This window comes from Odocoileus virginianus, chromosome 20 (assembly GCF_023699985.2).
Source record: "Odocoileus virginianus isolate 20LAN1187 ecotype Illinois chromosome 20, Ovbor_1.2, whole genome shotgun sequence".
In the NCBI taxonomy this organism is placed as follows: domain Eukaryota; kingdom Metazoa; phylum Chordata; class Mammalia; order Artiodactyla; family Cervidae; genus Odocoileus; species Odocoileus virginianus.
Genome location: NC_069693.1, coordinates 25,667,066 through 25,685,837, shown reverse-complemented (window position 1 = coordinate 25,685,837; position 18,772 = coordinate 25,667,066). Strand labels below are relative to the sequence as shown.

The 18,772-nt window shown below is 45.2% G+C and overlaps 1 protein-coding gene across 1 annotated transcript in view; it reads right to left on the bottom strand.

Annotated features, from left to right (window-relative positions):
• RANBP10 (RAN binding protein 10) overlaps positions 1-18,772 on the bottom strand; it is a 57,388-nt gene that overhangs the window by 34,614 nt on the left and 4,002 nt on the right. The window contains exon 3 of the mRNA XM_020885093.2: positions 4,282-4,334. Coding sequence (XP_020740752.1) covers positions 4,282-4,334 — 53 coding nt within the window. The remainder of the gene's footprint in view (positions 1-4,281; positions 4,335-18,772) is intronic.

Here is an 18,772-nt window from a genome sequence, read left to right as displayed (position 1 = left end):
CAAAAAATGTCCTCCCCAAAGACCAACTGGCCCTGATGGATTCACTGATAAATTATTCTAAACTTGCAAATAGAAAATAATCTACGTATACAGTAATGAAAATAAGGAACCCTTCCCAAAGACCTAGTAGGATTCTTCTCAAATAAACCAGATATATTGAGTTACCGAAGTATACACTAACAGGCATTTATAAATTTGACTGTCCACTTCTAATGAAATGTTTTCAGTTCAATATTTTAGGACAGGGAAAGGGAGTCTTTTTATTAAACCATAATCTACCACCTCCTGAAGCTCCCTGACACGCCTGACTCTTACAGTTCCTGCTGCCCAGGAGCCCTAGTCTGGCCTTGACCCGTTCAAAGGCCTCCTCTAAATTAGGTACTCCTGAACTAGCAAGTCTGATTGCATCTTGCCTCTGCTTAAAACACTCTGCAACTCAGCCATAAAAAAAAAGAACAAAATAATGCCATTTGCAGCAACATAGATGAACCGAAAGACTGTCATACTGAGTGAAGTAAGCCAGACACAGAAAGACAAACATCATGTTACCACTTACATATGAAATCTAAAAAAAAAAAAAAAGGGTACAGACTTCCCTGGTAGTCCAGTGGTTAAGACTCTGTATTCCCAATACAGGAAGCCAAGGTTCAATCCCTGGGTGGGGAACTAAGATCCCAAATTCCACACTGATGCCAAAAAAGTGGGGGGAAATAAATCAATAAAAAATAAGGGATACAAATGAATTCATTTACAAAACAGAAGTAAAGTCATGGATAGAAAACAAACTTATGGTTAACAGGTGATAAGGGGGGGGGATAAATTGGAAGACTGGGACTAACATATATACAATACTATATATATAATAAATAATAAGAACCTGCTGTGGGAAGGGGGTTCAGGAGGGAGGGGACTCACGCATGCTTATGGCCGATTCATGCTGATATATGGCAAAAACCATCAATACTATAAATTAACTATTCTCCAATTAAAATAAATTAATTAAAAAAAAACCCTGCTGTATAGCACAGAGAACTCTACTCAGCACTCTGTAATGGCCTATATGGGAAAAGAATCTAAAAAAAAAAAAGGAGTGGCTACATGTACAACTGATTCACTGTGCTATACACCTGAAACTAACACAGCACTGTTCATCAACTACACTCCAATAAAAAAAAAAAAAAATAGTCCTGCAGCCCCTACAGCTTATATATATAAAAGTCTAGGCTCCTTGCCATAGTAATAAGACTCCTCCCTCAGCTGGCTCTTCCTGACTGTTCCCAGGAAACCAGCCCATCACAGCAGACAACTTAAGAGATCCACTCACAGGCCCCATAGTATCACTGCCCAAAACCATCTGGCAAACTCCTATTTGCTTCTAAACGCTAGGGTGAAATAGCACTTCACACTGTTGTGGAACCAAAACCATCCCTACCACCACTCTCCACTAAGTACACCTGTATCTATCAAGAGATACATCACCCCTCTAAGATCTCATCTGGAGTTAACACCAAAGTCTCAAATTCTAGACACAGCTAAGGCCGCCACCTTCGCTCCCCTCCCACCAATCATACATCTAAACGGTCCAAATGGCCTTCATCTCAACCAATGGCCTCTTAGAAATGAGATGCATCTGGCAGGAAGGTTTTAACTGCTATCATCCTCCATCTCTCACTTCACCACCAAAGTACATGCAAGTAGTTTCAGGTATAACCATTTTTGAATGATGATACTTCTGGTTTTGGAGAACGTATGCTCATCACATACACACAAACACACACACACAAAGTGACCCCAGAACATGGAAAGCACCAAAGGGGATTCTGATCTTCCAAACGCAGCACTGAGGTGAACAGTGGCAGGCCCCCATCATTCCTGAGAAGCGAGGGAGTGTCTCCCCTCTGTCCCTACATCTGTCCTGTGCTAGGTCTGCCCAGCCACTCAGCCAGTCCTGTATCCAGGAAAGTCAGAGGCACCCACCATTCCTAGGGTGAATCCCTACCTAGATGCGACCTGATTCCTAGTTTGCACCTTACGGAATAATCAGGGAGATGACCAGATATGGTAGGAAGGAAAACCCTCAGGAGCTGGAAGGCAGAGTGAAAACAAGACAGGTGCCACATGCATAGAACACCGAGGCTCCTCGCTCTTGCCAAAAGACAGATGCACCAGTGAGGGTGTAAACAAGGCGCTCGCTCTCCTGAAGGGTTAGTGCGGGAACTAACACCTTATCCACTGTCCCTAAGCCCCTTCTCACTACAGAGTCACCTCCTGCACCCAGGCAGAGTCTGACTTCACAACAACATTGCATTAACAATGTCAAAGCATGTGACCCTCAGCTGACCTCTAAGCAGCCCAGAGGGGTCAAAAGCCCCATCTTATGAACAAGACAAAGAGACTAAGCCAGCTCCACACGGCTCCATCTCAGTTTCAAGTCCGTTCAGGCAACCCTAGGACCCCTTCTAACCTCATATGCTCCACTCCATGGATCCTGAAACCAATGGCCCTGTGAAAACGGTTCTTACTAAAGGATGAACGTATGGAACCCGGAATACCATTGTACATGGTAAAGGACCGCATCCCGAGACCAGCTAAAAGATAGGCATGAGGACTTCTTGATGAAGGGGCTTTTGGTTATTTTGTTTATTTTTAAAACATAATATATTCACAAGAAAGAATATTTGAAAGCTTCAAAAGGGAAAAATTTTCTTCCCAGTCCTCTCCCCAGTCACCCTGATTCAAGGGACAGCCGATATTTTAAGTTTTTCTTTAACTTTCCAAAGATATTCTATGCATGTGCAAACAGATATAGTGATGCACATTTTCCCTTTTTTTTTAAACATTTGGTAGCATAATATACATTGTTATATGCCTTATATTTTTCACTTAACAATACATCCCAGAGATACTCCAAAGCAGCACCTGAAGAGGCTCCTCATTCTTCTCATGGCTGCACAGTATTCCTTCACATAGATTAACAAAAATTCACTTAACCAATGTTCAGAATTGCTTAAAGTCCCACTCAATAACAGATTAGAGTAGTTATTTTTGTGTAATAAACCTACAAAAGCCTCTTTTCTCCACAACCAAAGCCATGCAAAAGTTCAAGAGCACATTAAGTGCAAGACAAAGATTAAGAATCAGTTTACCCTTGACGGGAAATTATCTTTCTAAGCTCCCTGTTCACAAAGAGGCAGAGCTATGAACACTGTAGATATATCTAGTCGGCCAAGGCTAGAATAACAAACATCACAGCTGCACACTGCACAAAGAGGCCAAACATGCCACACACATTCTGATTAATAACTAAAGGCCAGTTTTGCTCAGATTGAAGCCAATTTTTTTTAAAAAGTCAGATTCCTGACAATTGTAATCAATCTTGAGCAAGTCAAGATTTCTACTGCTTGAAAGGAGTCAATTAGGAAAAAAAAGCCTGAGTGATATTAAACATGGATTGGAAAAAAACCGGAAGGTTTAAGTGGTGTTCCCTCTGTGGAAAAAGCAAGCTGCCTTCTTTGCATTAGAGGCACAAAAACTAGAGAGGGCCTGGGCAAAAACATAGGGACTTTGTCTGCCTACCTGACAGAGTCAGGGTAGTGTGCACCTTGTCACTTAGGCCACTCAAGTGACAAATGAATTTGGGACCATCTTCTAGAATCCACTAGCTTCTGGTAGAGGCTTTTGTCCTCTCAACTGTGCCTAGCCCAGGCCTGGGCATGAGCTGCTGGGCAGAAAACAACTGGAAGGGCACCTGGGTGGTTGAGGAGGTCCACCGGCAGGGCCCAGAGAGATCCTTTATAAATCTGAGGTTGCTGACTGTAAGCCTAAGTCTCATGCACATCCTACTTATTAAGACACTGCCTCAACTGTCTTCCACGTGGGAGGTCCCTTAAGGCTTTGGCCACTAACATGGTAAAGTAAAAACAGGACCAAGGTTGATGGCAGCCTTCCTCTCCAAAATGCCAGAGTCCCAGACTGGTCAGGCAAAAGCCAATGGGAATGAGGGCTACCGAGGCGTATCCCTACAGGGAGCAAGCAGGTCGCTTGGTACTGACTGTAAACAGTTCAAATTCCATGAAGGACAATCACTTGCCAGTTCATTTTTGGAATGGAAGCCCATGCCATCCCGGCCCAGTGGCCACCTTTTAGGATCCTCCACCCAATGGCTTGGCGGGTAGGCAGCCAACAAACAAAGTCCTCTCCAGCCTGCTGGCTGCCACCATGACTCTCATCACAGAATGGATCAAGAGACCAGAACAAATGTTCTCTTAGCCAGTGACTCACCAGGAAGTCTGTTCATGTTGACGCCTTGAGCTGAGAGTCCTATTCCCATGTACCTTTGAAAAAGCACACAAACATTTTGGTTAGCAAATGGTTATGCATCTCCCTTCTCAAATATTTCTTGGTAAATGAAAACCAGGAAAAGCAATGAATGCAGAGATTCCTTTAACACACTAGTGGATCTTGGAGAACTTTTGTATTTTGATTTTCTAATGGAAATCTCTCAATGCCTTAAGCAGCTGGAAAAACAGGAGGTAGTGTCTACAACCAGGAATCACTGGCTTCAGTTTCAGAGGAAAGTTTCCTGGAATCACTGCTTCCCGTCCTTTGGCTTCTGCCTCCTAGCTAAGGCGGCAGAATCTATTCCCAAGAAGTACCTAAAGTAAGTAGTTCAATCCTACAAGTGTTTGGCAGAATAACGCAAGATTAAGCCACAGGGACAAGCCCCTCTTCAGCAAGAACCAAAACATGGAAAACATACAGCCAGCTGGATCCATATAGAGCCATAAAGACCCCTCACACAGGGTTTCTTCTCTGAGGCCTCCAAATTAACGACCCTTGCCCCACACATTCACCACTGGCCTCTTTAATCATCCCAAGCTGAAGGTGATAGTGTGTGAGGCCCCGGAGACCCACCCTCTACTCCTTCCACCCAGGAACCTAAACAACTAAGGCAGCCACAACCAGGTGGGACCCGTGCTGGGCAACTCTATCAAAGATATCTCAGTTGCACTCATGAGGGGGAACGTCAGAAAAGGCAATGAACAGGTTTTTTTTAGTCTATATACTTGTAGTATACAAAGACACAGTAAGGTATTTCCCCAAGAACTCAGAAACTAGAGAAACAAGTCACCACCATCTAAGTGTAAAATACTAGAAACCCACACACGATGCCTGATGTTAACCACACATGAGCATCAAGATGTAGCTGAGACAATCACAACAGTGAAAACACCAACCAAGATGGCTAAGGTGTAACTTCTGGTTGCATAACAATGTGAGTATACTTAATGCCACTGAATTGTTCACTTAAAAATAATTAAAATGGTAAAATTTATGTGATGCATACTTTACCACAATAAAAATGTTTTTCTTTTAAAGCAATCACATGGGGTTGCCTTATTTTGACTATTTCCAAGTAGCTGGAAATTATATTCCAACTGCTCCCTGTTGTAATTGTGCAAGGAACCAGCTCACATACGCTTCTCCATCTTGGACTCTTCTTTTCCTCTTCCAGCATGTCCCATGAACCATATGGACCAGTATCCTAACACTACCAGAGTCCCCGCCACATGGTGCTCCAGAACCTGCAAGCCTTCCATCTGCAGTAAGTGGCCCTTTGCCCTTCTCTGGGTGGCTGCAACAATGGGTGGTGAAGCAGCAGGAAGGAAGGCTCTAACCTACCCACTTTCCCCTGAAACCAGCTTTCGCATCTTTGTGGGCAGAACCCAGGAAAGATACCAATCAACACATGGCCCTAATAACTGGTCGGCAAGGGTTAGGGTAAAGGAGAGGGAAGGGAAAAGAGAAAAGGAGAAGGAACAACACCTCAAAGAAAGGCTTCTATGGTTCAAAAGGATTGAGACCCTCAAACTGCCTGCTACTTCTTGCCAGAAGGAGACCTTCGATGACCATCAAGAGCAAAAGCTGTGTAAGCCTGCTGGCAGGATTCCCATTAGGCTAGAACCTGCACATTTTCCCAGAAAAATAGCAGCCCAAATAATCAGCTTCCTGACTTTACCTGGGAGAGGCTGCCAAGAGTTGGTCTCCATTCCATTTATGCCATCGCTGACCAAACAGCAAATGACCCCGACTGCCCTGCAGTCATCAATCAACATATGCAAGTGCAATAGAGCCAGGAGTTTGGAGTTTTCCTAACTTGGATGCCAGGTCACTTATCCTGCCCTGTTTTAGAGCCCAACACCACATGCGATCCCACCCCTCACATACAGGTTTCCTGACACTAAGATGAAGGCTTATGTGTTTGAAGCACACATGCTTCCTGGGTGACCCGACTGCTTAGGGCTACTGCAAATAGGGGAGGTCAAGGGTCATCCAGGGAAAGTATGCTTGGCCACCAGCAACAGAGCTCTGGTTCCACAACTTCCCAAGAGAACAGGGAAGGCACATGCACTCAAACACAAGTTGCTTAGGTCTCTCGACAGAAGAAGCCTCTTCCACCTCCGGCAGCTACCCCTCAACACCTTCTTATAGATTTTACCCCACAGCTGGGGCAGTTTACCAGCGGATGGCCTGGGAGCCTCTGTACAAACCCCAGGGTCATCTTGAGAATCTGAGTAGGTAAGCTAAGGGTAGAGCACCCGGAAGAGACCAGTCTCCACACTTGAATGTCATGCCCCTGTGAGTGTCACTGATACAGGGAGCAGCCCCACAGGACCCTAACTTGAAATGTTCATATGAAGTCAAGCTAAGTCAGAGCTCAAAGGGAATGAGTCTCAACTCTTCAAACACTGTGTGACATTAAGTCTTTCCAAAAGTATGATGTCTTAAAATTTCAAAAACATGCAGCCTTCAAGCAAGTATTCATACACCTGAAAACTGTTATCCAACCAGTTTAAGATAAGCAAAGAGGGGGGAAAAAACTATAAGGACACTAAAAAACACTGAATTGTACACTGTAAGTGAGGGGGCTGTAGGGTATATTACTTTTCAAAAACACTCAACAAACTAGGCATAAAAGGAAACAATCTCAACATAATAAAAAGTCTTATATGAGAAAACCACAGCTAATATCGTATTCAATGGTAAAAGACTGAAGACTTTTCTTCTAATATCAGGAACAGGAAAGGTGCCTGCTTTCGCCACTTCTATTCAACAGAATATCAGAAGTTCTAGCTAAAACAATTAGACAAGAGAAAGCAATAAAAAGCATCCAAATTGGAAAGGAATGGGTAAAACTATCTCTGTTCACAGATGACATGATTCTATATGAAGAAAATTCTAGATTCCACAAAATACTGTTAAAACAAACAAATTCAGCAAAGTTTCAGGATACAAAAACAACACATAAAAAGCAGCTGTGTTTCAACATACTAACACTGAACAATCAAAAAAGGAGGAGAAAAAATAATTCCACTTACAATAGCATCAAAAGAATAAAATACTTAGGAATTAACTTTGCCAAGATGGCAAAAAGCTTATACACTAAAACCCCTAAAATGCTGCTGAAATTTAAAAATACACAAATAGTGAGCTCCTTGGCAGTCCAGCGACCAGTAGGACTTAGCCTTTTTGCTACAGAGGGGCTGGGTTCACTCCCTAGTTGGGGAACTAAGATCCCACAGGCACGTGGCATGGCCGAAAAATACATTTTTTAAATTTAAATAAATAAACATAAAAAGACACAAATGGAAAAACATCTGCCCATACAGGGATTGGAAGACAATATTGTTATGATGTCAGTACTACCCAAAGCAATATACAGAATCAATGCCATACATTGAGGGTGTAAAAAAAAAAGTTAGAATCATATTTTTTTATTTCAAAACTTACTAGAAAGCTACAATAATCAAAACAGTGTCGGTACTGGCATAAAGATAGTACGGTGGATGACTACACAACCCTAGTGTCCAGTTCCTGCACTGTAGGCTCTTCGAGCACTGTAATCTGGTAAAGAAAAGCAGGCCATCCTCGAAGGCCTGGATCTTGGGACATCTAAAAAGGAATGCCTGATTTACATGGAATTACCAAGGAGAAAGGAGGTGAGCATTTGCTTCCTTCTTGGTAAAAGGTCAGGCAATGCTAGGAACACTCACAGACACAGGCTGCCAAGGTCTCCTGGGAGGCAAGAGGGGCTCTCGCTCCCCAAGCCAGTGACTAGAATAGACAGAGCTTAGCTCCTCGACAGTTCACATGCCCACCAGGGCTTTCTTTTCAAGCAGCAGGATACATCTGAGGAATTTGCAGGAAAAGTTATTTACCTCATAAAACAACTGAAAGTAACCTAAATCCATCTGATTTTCTCCTTTCTTCCAATTCAGCAGCGCAAGAAAGAATATCATGTGTCTATCATATTAGACAGCCAATAAGTACAGAGAGACAACCGACAAGCTACCGTGGCAGGGAGGCCATCAGTCGGCCTCCACCTTCTCAGTCTCTATCCTTTCCCGCAAAAAAACATGTGAGCCTGAAGAGTGACTGCCTCTCTGTCAGGCTCCAGAGAAGAGGGCACCAAGTGGCCCAGCTTGAGCCAAGCTGGGTGGGGGTCCACCGGAGAGCAGGCAGAGGAGGCACGGTGGCAGCCGTGGCCCTTGCAGACCACCGCCAGGCCCGCCCTGAGGCAGCAGAGGTGAACTGGGGCCCTCGAGATGACCAGCCTTGAGAACGGACTGTTGCTTTCCGGGGCCTGTGCTGCCCTCCACCCGCGCTGCTGACTCTCCCACAAAAGCAACAGTCCACTGGATCCACTGCAGTCATGCGGAGAGTCGCGAGCATACTCCAGGCAGCTTGCATTCTTCTCCTTTCTCTTCAGTTTTCCAGATTTTCTACAATTAGCATAAGTTACTTTGAGAGTCATAGAAAAAGTCATTTTCAAGAACCAGCTGATGGCTGCACAGTGAGGAGGTTGCTGGCTCTCAGCCATCAGACTCTCCCTGGGCTGTCCCAGCGCAACATTTCAATACCAGGGAGACACAATGGGGGCCTGGGCCTTCATGTCAGCTCCTCCGTATTCTTACTTCCCTGAACCTTGACAGGAGAGTGGAAACTGCATGAGAAGAGCACACCCGCAGAAACAGCCGAAAAGCGTCCAACTCCATGCTCAGCAGAGAGCTGGGGCTCCGGCTCACATGGCCCCTGGTGCATCCTAAGCACCTCCCAGAGCACACCCTCAAGAGACCCCGTGGACACAGTGACAGCCTCAGCACAGCTCTCACCGACTGGAGGCTCTCCCATGAGCCAGGCAAGCCTGGGGGTGGACAAAGGACAGGACCTTAGAAAGCAGGCCTCTGGACTCTCACAGCTTCTGGAGATGTACAACAAGGCCTGGAGGGAGGGGACCACCCTTTGCTGCAAGCCCCCACCCAGACAGGAAAGACAGCTTGGAGCACTCCACCCAAAGAACCCCTTTGGCAACAAGTCTGACATTCCCTTCCTGCCTCCGAAGAGAAGCACATGAGGATTCTAAGTGACAGGGACACTTGGCAGCTGGGCTCCAGAGACAACACCTCAGACTCTGAAGCCTGGTCTCAGACACTCCAGCCTAACTCAGGACTAGGAGTCTTGGATGTCACCCCACAGCTCAGGTTCCTTGTCAGAAAAAGACAGGTTGGACTAATGGTCTCTTAAGTGCTTTCCTAGCTCTCACCTAGAGACTTCAGCTCTTGGCCGAGTAACGTTTGGGTACTGTTCCAAGTGTGCTGTACCCAGATGCAAGCCCAAAATAGTGGAGACCCCTGGAGCCGTGATCAAAACCCATCAAGAAAAGACACCAAAAGAAAAGGAAATTACAGATCAATATACCTTCTGAATGAAGATGCACAAAATTTCAACAAAACTATAGCAAACCAAATTCAACAACATTAAAAGGATTAATACCATGACCAAAGGGGATTTATTTCAGGAAGTCACGGGCAATTTAACATAAGCAAATCAATCAATATAGTAAACTACATTAATAGAAGAAAAAAAAGATCATCTAATTGACCAAAAAAGCATCTGAAAAATCCAACACCCTTTCATGATAAAAACACTCAGAAAACTAGGAACAAAAGGGAACTTTTTCAACAAGATAAATGGCCTTTAGAAAAAACTCACAGCCAACATACCAAATGGTGAAAGACTGAAAACTTTTACCTAAGATGAGGAGCAACACGAGGATGTCGACGTTTCACCACTGCTATTCAACACTGTACTGAAACTTCTATTCAGATTGATTAGACAAGAAAAAAATAAATAAAAGGTACAAAAATTGGAAAGGAATAAGTAAAACTATTTCTATTTGCAGAGGACATGACCCTACATATAGAAAATCCTATATCAAAAGAATCCCAAATGATATACAGGAAGCTTACTAGTGTTAATAAACACCCAAGTCGCAGGATACAAAATCAACACACAAAAAGCAGCTGTGTTCCTATATACTAACACTGAACACTTAAAAGGAGAAAATTAAGACAACAATTCCATTTACAATAGCATCTAAAATCAAACAAATAAACAAAACCCTCAGGAATAAATTTAACCAAGGAGGTGAAAAGGCTTGTACACAAAAAATCATAGAACACTGCTGAAAGAAATTAAAGAAGACAAAAATAAATGGAAAGACATCCTGTGTTCATGGACTGGAAGACTTCATATTGTAGATGGAAAGTGTTGTTAACACATTCTAAGCTGGCCTACAGATTCAGCACAATCCCTGCCAAAATTCTGACAGTCTTTTTTTGTAGAAGTGGAAAAGAGAACCCTCAAAATCCATACAGATTTGCTAGGGACCCCAAGTCACTAAAACAATTTTAAAGAAAGAACAAAGTTGAAAGATTTATATTTCCTGATTTCAAAACTCACTACAGAACTACAGTAATCAAAATAGTGTGGCACTGGCACAGGCAGACATATAAACTAGTAGAAAAGAATTCAAAGCCCAGAAGTAAATTTATACAGTCAAATCACTTCCAACAAGGGTGTCAAGTCCATTCAATGGGGAAAGAATAGTCTCCTCAACAATTGGTGCTAAGACAACTGGATTTCTACTTCATATAGTGTATAAAAATTAACTCAAAACAGATCAATGATCTTAATATAAGAGCTAAAACAATAAAACACTTAGAAGAAAAGATTCATGACTGTGGTTTAGGCAATGGATTCTTAGATATGACACCAGAAGTATCATATGATATGATATGAGCACCAAAAGAAAAAACCAGATAAACTGGACTTCATCAAAATTAAAACTTTTATGAATCAAAGGTCATTATCAAGAAAGGGAAAAGAGAGAATTCCCTGGCGGTCCAGAGCTTAGGACTTCACACTTCCAATGCAGGGAGCATGGGTTTGATCCCTGGTTTGGGAACTAAGATCTCACAAGCTGTGCAGGAAGTTAAAAAACAAAAAGTGAAAAGACAACTTGGAAAATAGGAGAAAATATTTCTAAATTATAGCTTTATGAGGATCTAATATTCAAAAATATACAGAATTCCTACAACTCAACAACAAAAAGACAAATGACTCAATTATAAACTAGCCAAAGGACGTGAGTAGACATTTCTCCAAAGAAGATATACAAGCGGCCAATAAATACATGAGAAGATGCTCAACATTACTAATCCATTAGAACTGCAAACCAAAATGAGATAATAATTCACACATTAAGATAGATACTAATTCACAAATAGGATGGGGAAGAAAATAAAGAAGGATAAGAGGAAGGGAGAAAGGAAAAAGGAAGTAAGTTATTGGTGAAAAAGTAAAGAAATTAGAAACTTCACACATTGCTGGTAGAGATATAAAACTGTATAGCCACTGTGGAAAACAGTCCAGTGATTCCTCAAAAAGTTAAACAGAACAATCAAGCAAATTTTTTTTTTTTTTTGGTGGCTGCACAAAGTGCAAAGCCCCAATTGCTCAGCCACCAGGGAATTCTTAAGTATACACTCAATCAAGCAATTCTTAAGTATACACTCAAAAGAACTGAAAAGACAAACTCAAACAGATACTTGCATGCCAATGTTCATTATACCATTATTCACAATAGTCAAAGATATAAAAAGCTCAAGTGTCCATCAACAGATGAATGGATAAAGAAAATGTGGTAAATACATACAGCCGTAAAAAAGAATAAGATTCTGACACAGGTCACAACATAAGATAAACCTTGCAAACATTATGCTAAATGAAATAAACCAGACATAAAAGGACAATGCTGTATGATTCTACTTACATGAAATATCTACAATAGGCAAATTCATAGAGACAGAAAGGAGATTAGAGGTTACCAGGGGCTGGGAGGAGGGTGGGGGGGAATGGGGAGTTATTGCTTAATGGGAACAGAGTTTCTGTCTGGGGTGATGAAAAAGTTCTGGAAAATAGTAGTGATAGTTGCACAAGTTGAACACAACTAATACCGCTGAATTTTACACTTAAAAATGGTTAAAATGAAACATGTATATCTAGGGTGAAACAGATCACCAGCCCAGGTTGGATGCATGAGACAAGTGCTCAGGCCTGGTGCACTGGGAAGACCCAGAGGGATGGGGTGGAAAGGGAGGTGGGAGGGGGGACCGGGATGGGGAATACATGTAAATCCATGGCTAATTCAATGTATGACAAAAACCACTGCAATGCTGTAAAGTAATTAGCCTCCAACTAATAAAAAAAAAAAAAAGGTTAAAATGGCATGTTTAATGTTGTATTTATTTTAGCACACACATGGGAGTAACCAAAAACACCTGTATGGCCCTGCAGGCCAGCATTAGCCTCATCTGGCTTTTCTGGATGAGACAAGCAGGGCTTGGCACAGAGCTTAGTGGAAAGCATCAGCGTACCCAAGCCTCGTGTCAGGGCCAGAAGAAAGAAGTCCCTCACCATAAGCACACAGCAGATAACAAGAGTGAAGAATATAGACCTAGCTCTTTTTTTACTTTTATCAACTTCCCCTTTGAGGGAAGGTGGATTTTATGGGCTGGCAAGCCCAGAAACACTTTTTTAACAAATGTTACATTAGATTTATGAATCAATGACTATGCGACCTGAACTTTTTTTTTTTCCAGCCACGCTGCACAGCTTGATGGATCTTAGTTCCCCAATCAAAGATCCAACCTGGCCTGGCAGTGAAAATGCTGAGTCCTAACCACTGGACCACCAGGGAATTCCCTGAACATTTTAAATTTAAGCTCCATCAGCTAACTGTCACCAAGCCCACAGAGCTCTGGTAGGATGTGACAAGGAGGAGAAAAGGGAAAGCTCCTCAGCCTCAGGGCTGAGATGGCTCTTGTGGGCTACAGAAAGGTAGTTCGGCCGCCAAGCCTCTCAAGTCAAAAGGTCTGTCACCACTCCCCCATCCTCGGCCTCAGCCCTGCAAGGTGCTGCTGGAATCTCACCAGACAGTTTCATCCTGACATCTAACACCTTAGCCACAGATCGGAAGGCTGGCAATATTGTTCATGTCAGAACCTGCCCCAGACAAGAAATCAACGTCTCCACATCAGAGGGGACCTCTGGGGTCATCACCGACTCAATGGACATGAGTCTGAGCAAACTCCAGGAGATGGTGAAGGACAGGGAAGCCTGGCATGCTGCAGTCCACAGGGTCGCAAAGAGTCACACACAACTTAGTGACTGAACAACAACTGGGGTCGTGGTTACAAAATGGTCCCTGGGAGACATTTCAGGAAAGACCCCAACTGATACTTAGGTCTGAAATATTTGATGCTGGGGATTTTAGTTTGTGGTCTGATGGGCCTGCTTAAAGCCACAGTCCATCAGGACACTTGTACCTCATGTACAAGCTGCTTCTCCAGCAGTCATCCCCTACCCTGCCCCTCTGTCAGGAAGCCACCCAGTGACCCACTAAGCCCAACTCTGTGCAGCCCACGCACTCCCCTGAGAGGAGGGGTATTACAGAGACGAATGGACCCAAGCCAGCAACTTCCAAGGAAGACCAAATCTGAAGGCAAAGGAGCCATGAGACAGGATGTGCTTGCAGGGAGGAAGGTGGTTTTGAATGTGCGTCAGGAGACCCTCATGCATCCACCACCACCAGCACCATCAAAGCACCCAGAGAGCCCATGAGACAGGAACAGGCAGAACAGCCTCCATGGGTGGCTCTAGGCAGGTTATTCCTAACCCTGGATTCTGCCTCCTTCCTTAAAGAATTTCTTGGGAAACTCAAGGACCAAGCCTTGAATTTACAGAGCTTATCATACTCTAGAACCAAATATGCTGCCCTTAACTGTAATAGCCCATTGGCACCCCACCTTAATGTGAGCAGGTTCTTCCCAGATCCCCACAACCCATAAGCTCCAGACGCTAACCTCTCTGTCACTGTGCAATTACAAAGCTGGAGCAGAACTGAGTGTGGACACAGCAAATGCTCCTAGGTACTCAGATAGTACTCTTAGCTCCCTAGTTATAGGTACTCATCCAGAAACTGGCCTTAAGTTTGCTTGTTTGTAAGTTAGCATCTTTTCATCATTCTCAGTACAGGGTTTTATTCAAGTAGCCTGCCATTACCTGGAAACTAAGTCCTAACGATTTTGAAAGCATTGAATTCCACGTAATAAACCCCCTACCTGCTTACAGTACCCGAAATCATTTTCTGTTCTCTGCAATGTTCCCAACCAAATGATACAACATACATAACGGCAATAACCTGCATTTGTTTACTGAATGTACACTGAAAATGTACACTGTGTCAGGTGTTGCAAGAGTATTTTTTTTAAGAGTATTCTTTTACAGTTAAAATAGATTATAGGTAAAATAAAATACATTTTGGTTAAAAAAAAAAGGCAAGACATATATAACTACCAATAAACTCCTGGGACAACAGTTGATATTAAAAGAGAACACTGTATAAAACAGCCCATGCCAATTTCAGACACATGGCTTTGTAAACTGGGTTATAAGCAATTCTACTCAGCAGACCATCGCCTCTACTCCTTTCCCCTTGGTTCAGCTTGGCCTTAGCAATGTCCTCCAGAAGACAAAAGTTGAGCCCTCGGACCATCGGGGCATACTGTCTTTCTCCTCTCTCCATCTCTTCTCATCTGAAATTGTCTCTGCCCCAAGGACCAGTAGGTTTCTGTATCATATGAAACTCTGACAAAAAGACAGTACCTGCCCGGTGTGCTGGGCAGTAAGAAAACTTCCGGGGCTCTGTCTGGACAAGAGTGAGTGCTGCTATTGGTCCGTGACGTCTTCCATGGAAGCTGAGCAGACAGTGCAGATATTTGAGCCTTGACACTTGGCGTCCATAACCTAAAGTAAACTTCTCTGAATTCCAAGCCATCTCTAAGGTACAAGAGGTAGGACAGGCAGAGAGCATGTGAAGAACACAAAGACTTCCCTAAACAGTCCAGACTATATTTTAACTAGCCCTTTCCTGGCAGGGGGCTTGGCCCTGTTCCAGCAACAAACCTCTCACCCCAAAGCCTCTTTTCTAGCAACAGAGTCACAACCTCACATTTTAATTACAACAAAACACCAAGGATCTTGGAGCTAGACAGATGCAAAATTCTAGGGAGGCAGAGGAACATCCTTGCATTTAGACGTGGTGCTATCCACCCCTCTCCTAGTGATCAGTCCCTTCTTTCTAACTGACCTCTGACTATAGAGACCCACTCTGGGGCCCCTGATTCCTTCTCAATGGTCCCAGAGTAGGATGGCACGTGGTGCCTGAAATGCAGAGCTGCTGAGACCATCCTCCTATTTGCTCCACTCCAAGGAGCTCCGGCTGCCCTCCTAATGGGAAATCCCCCTTGCGTGGTGACCTATCCAGGGAACAGACCAAAAATGCCTGAGAACAAAAATAATGGGGGTGTGGTGCAGGGGGTGGGGGAAGGCGTGAAGTGAATTTTAGAAATTTCTCTACTGGCTGATCCTTGACAAGAAAGTCCCCAGTTCTGAAGAAAGAAGCCACACTTCCCACTCTCAGCTCAACTGGTGGGGCCTGGGCGGTGACATACAATGGGCAGGGAGGTCTCAGGGAAGCCCAGAAGTACTCAGGGCAGGAGGAGGTCTTACCAGGAAAGTGGACACGACATGGACTCCAGTCTTCTTGCTCTAGGCCAGATCACACCTGAGTACACCCACCCAAAGAGACCTGGGCTTTAACACCCAACATAGGTCAGCGATACAAGGCTCCAAGCTGCGTCAGAGCCTCAATATGCTGGGTCTCCAGAAACAGTGCCACGCATTACTAGGGAGAGATGCAGTCAGTGTCTGCCCAGGAGGCCATCAGCACCGGGGGACAGTCAGCGCAAACAAGGAGCAACCACCGTCAGCAGCCGCCTTGGGCAAAGACAGCACCAACTGCTCATAGTCGGCAGGACAAGACCTTCCTCAAGTCCACAGATGGGCACCACGTTTCTCAACCACACTGTACACAGCACAGCGACAGGAGTGGGGAACCCCAGGGTGAGGGGCCAGCCACAGGCTGCCTCTCACTGGAAGGCCTGTGCTCAAGTGGCTCACCAAACCAGAAACATGGCAGGTGAGGTCTTAATTGGGTGAGCGGATCTCTGAGTCTCCATGGAAAATTACGGACAGTGTTGCCTTTCAGATGGGACTTAACTCAGAGTACCAGAGAATACCAGCACACACAGAGGCCTTTCGCCTCTGAGAAGTCACTCTGGCTACCAGTCTTCAACCTCCTACCTCTGCACCCCACCAAACAGGAGAGAGGCCGGCCAACAGAGAGAAAAGATAACTGCTGTAGGGAAGCCGTGGCTGGAATCAAGGACCTAAAATCACTAGCTCGCACCAGACAGGGATCTCAGACAGCAGGACTTGGTGGAATCAGACCACTGGAGTCTCTTCTCCCCTATCCAATCTCAAAAATGCAGGCAGATCCAAAGTCCTCATACACTGCTGTCCTCAGGATAAGCCCAAGCTCCTTGGCCAAAGCACACTGGCCAGGTATTTCTGACCTGGCTCCTGCCTCTCTCACGCTCCATGTGCCACATCTTTTGATGCCCTGCTCCCTCCGTCTAGGGCCTCGCTTCTCACTTTGTCCACCTGGAACGCTCCAACCTGCCCTTCCAGATTCAGCATCATCACCTCTTCTATGAAGTTTTCTCAAACTCTCAGGTACAGGAGGAAGTCCAACTACTGGGCCACCCTTGGGGACGGCACACATCATGGATGGGCTTTTGCTACACCACTCTGTGAGGTCATGTGCACAGGCATATCTGCCTGCTCTCCAGATGGGCCTCGGGCCTATGTTCCTGGGGCCCAGGCCTGGGACTGGGACAAAACGATGTGTGCTTCGCTGTGATGTGGAGAATTAATCGATGACCACACTGCTGACTGGCCAAAGAAAGTCAGCTATGAGTGCAAGGAAGGGCAGGCTGGCTGTGGCCGGAGGGCCACAGGGCCTGAGCATCAGCTGCAGAGGAGAGGAGAGCCCCCCACCCCCACCATTCCATCCAGTGCTCTGGCCCAGGCTTGCTGTTCTTGGGCAGAGCCACTCATCACATGTCAGGAGGCCACCGCCGCCGCTGCGGGGATGATGTTACAGTCTATTTTGAGGGTCACACTGGACCATCTGTCAGCCCAGCCAGCCACACCCTACATGCGTCATCACTAAGAGCCGGAGACACCCAAAGGTCCACAAACTCTGCCTGAGCACATCACTCCCCAGGGACCCTCGGTTTCAGGGCCTCCTTGGCTTCCTAACAAGATCAACCCAGATGCCCTTATCTCCTGGCACCAGTGGCAGGGCTCTGATGTCTCCTCTTGGGGTTCCCAGCTCTGGTGACTCGGCAAAATGCAGCTGAAACCCGTCAGTGTGAGCCCAGCTCTTAGCTCAAACATAACCCCTTCCTTCTCCAGACCTCCCTTATATGTGAGGAGTGCCCAGACGTCAAGTCAGTTACCAGCCAGGCTCATTTTAAGTCCAACAGGTCTCACCTGCTGAGAAACTCCTACTCATCCCTCAATACCATGCCCAGGCTCTGCCTCCTCATGCAGACAGCCCTCCAGTCCACCCTTTCGTAGGTAGGCCAAGGGCTCTCTGAGGACCAGGCTGGCCTGTGCAGGCTTTCGGGTTGTTCTCCTCATACCAAGCATGCACTTGGCACACAGCAGGTACGAATCAATACAACCCTTGAAATGAAATCTTTCTAACTAGACACGCTTGAAAGTGAAAGTATAGTTGCTCAGTCACCTCTGACTCTTTGTGACCCTGTGGACTGTAGCCCGCCAGGCTCCTCTGTCCCTGGAACTCTCTAGGCAAAAATACTGGAGTGGACTGCCATTTTCTTCTCTAGGGGATCTTCCCAACCCCTGGAATCCCAACCCAGCGATCAAACCTGGGTCTCCTGCATGGCAGGCAGATTCCTCACTGTCTGAGCCATAAGGGGATCAGACATGCTTCGTGTATTCTTCTACAAAAGACATCTTCAGAACAAAGGCCTTTCTGGAAAACAATGACACTGATGACTGGGTTCATCAACACCCTTTAAAAAGGAGGCCTGTCCCCAAATCTACAGAAAAACAGGCCTACAGATTCAGCAGAATGGTAAGTCAACAAAGCCCAGTCCAGAGTATGCCACACTTCTCTGGCCCCACTCAGCACCAAGCACCTTTCAGTTCTCTAAGAACACTAGGACCTCCTAAGACTCCAACTGGACATTCTCTCCACCCCAGGGAAGAATGCAACAGGGAAAGGTGGCAAGAGGGTGGACACACGTGTCTGGGATCAAGTGGAGGCACCTGACAAGTCAGGCTACTCCACTGCACACCCTAAGCCCTGTGGCCAGGGTAGGTCACCAAACATCACTGGGGCTCAGGGCTCACCCATGAAACAGGTACATCATCA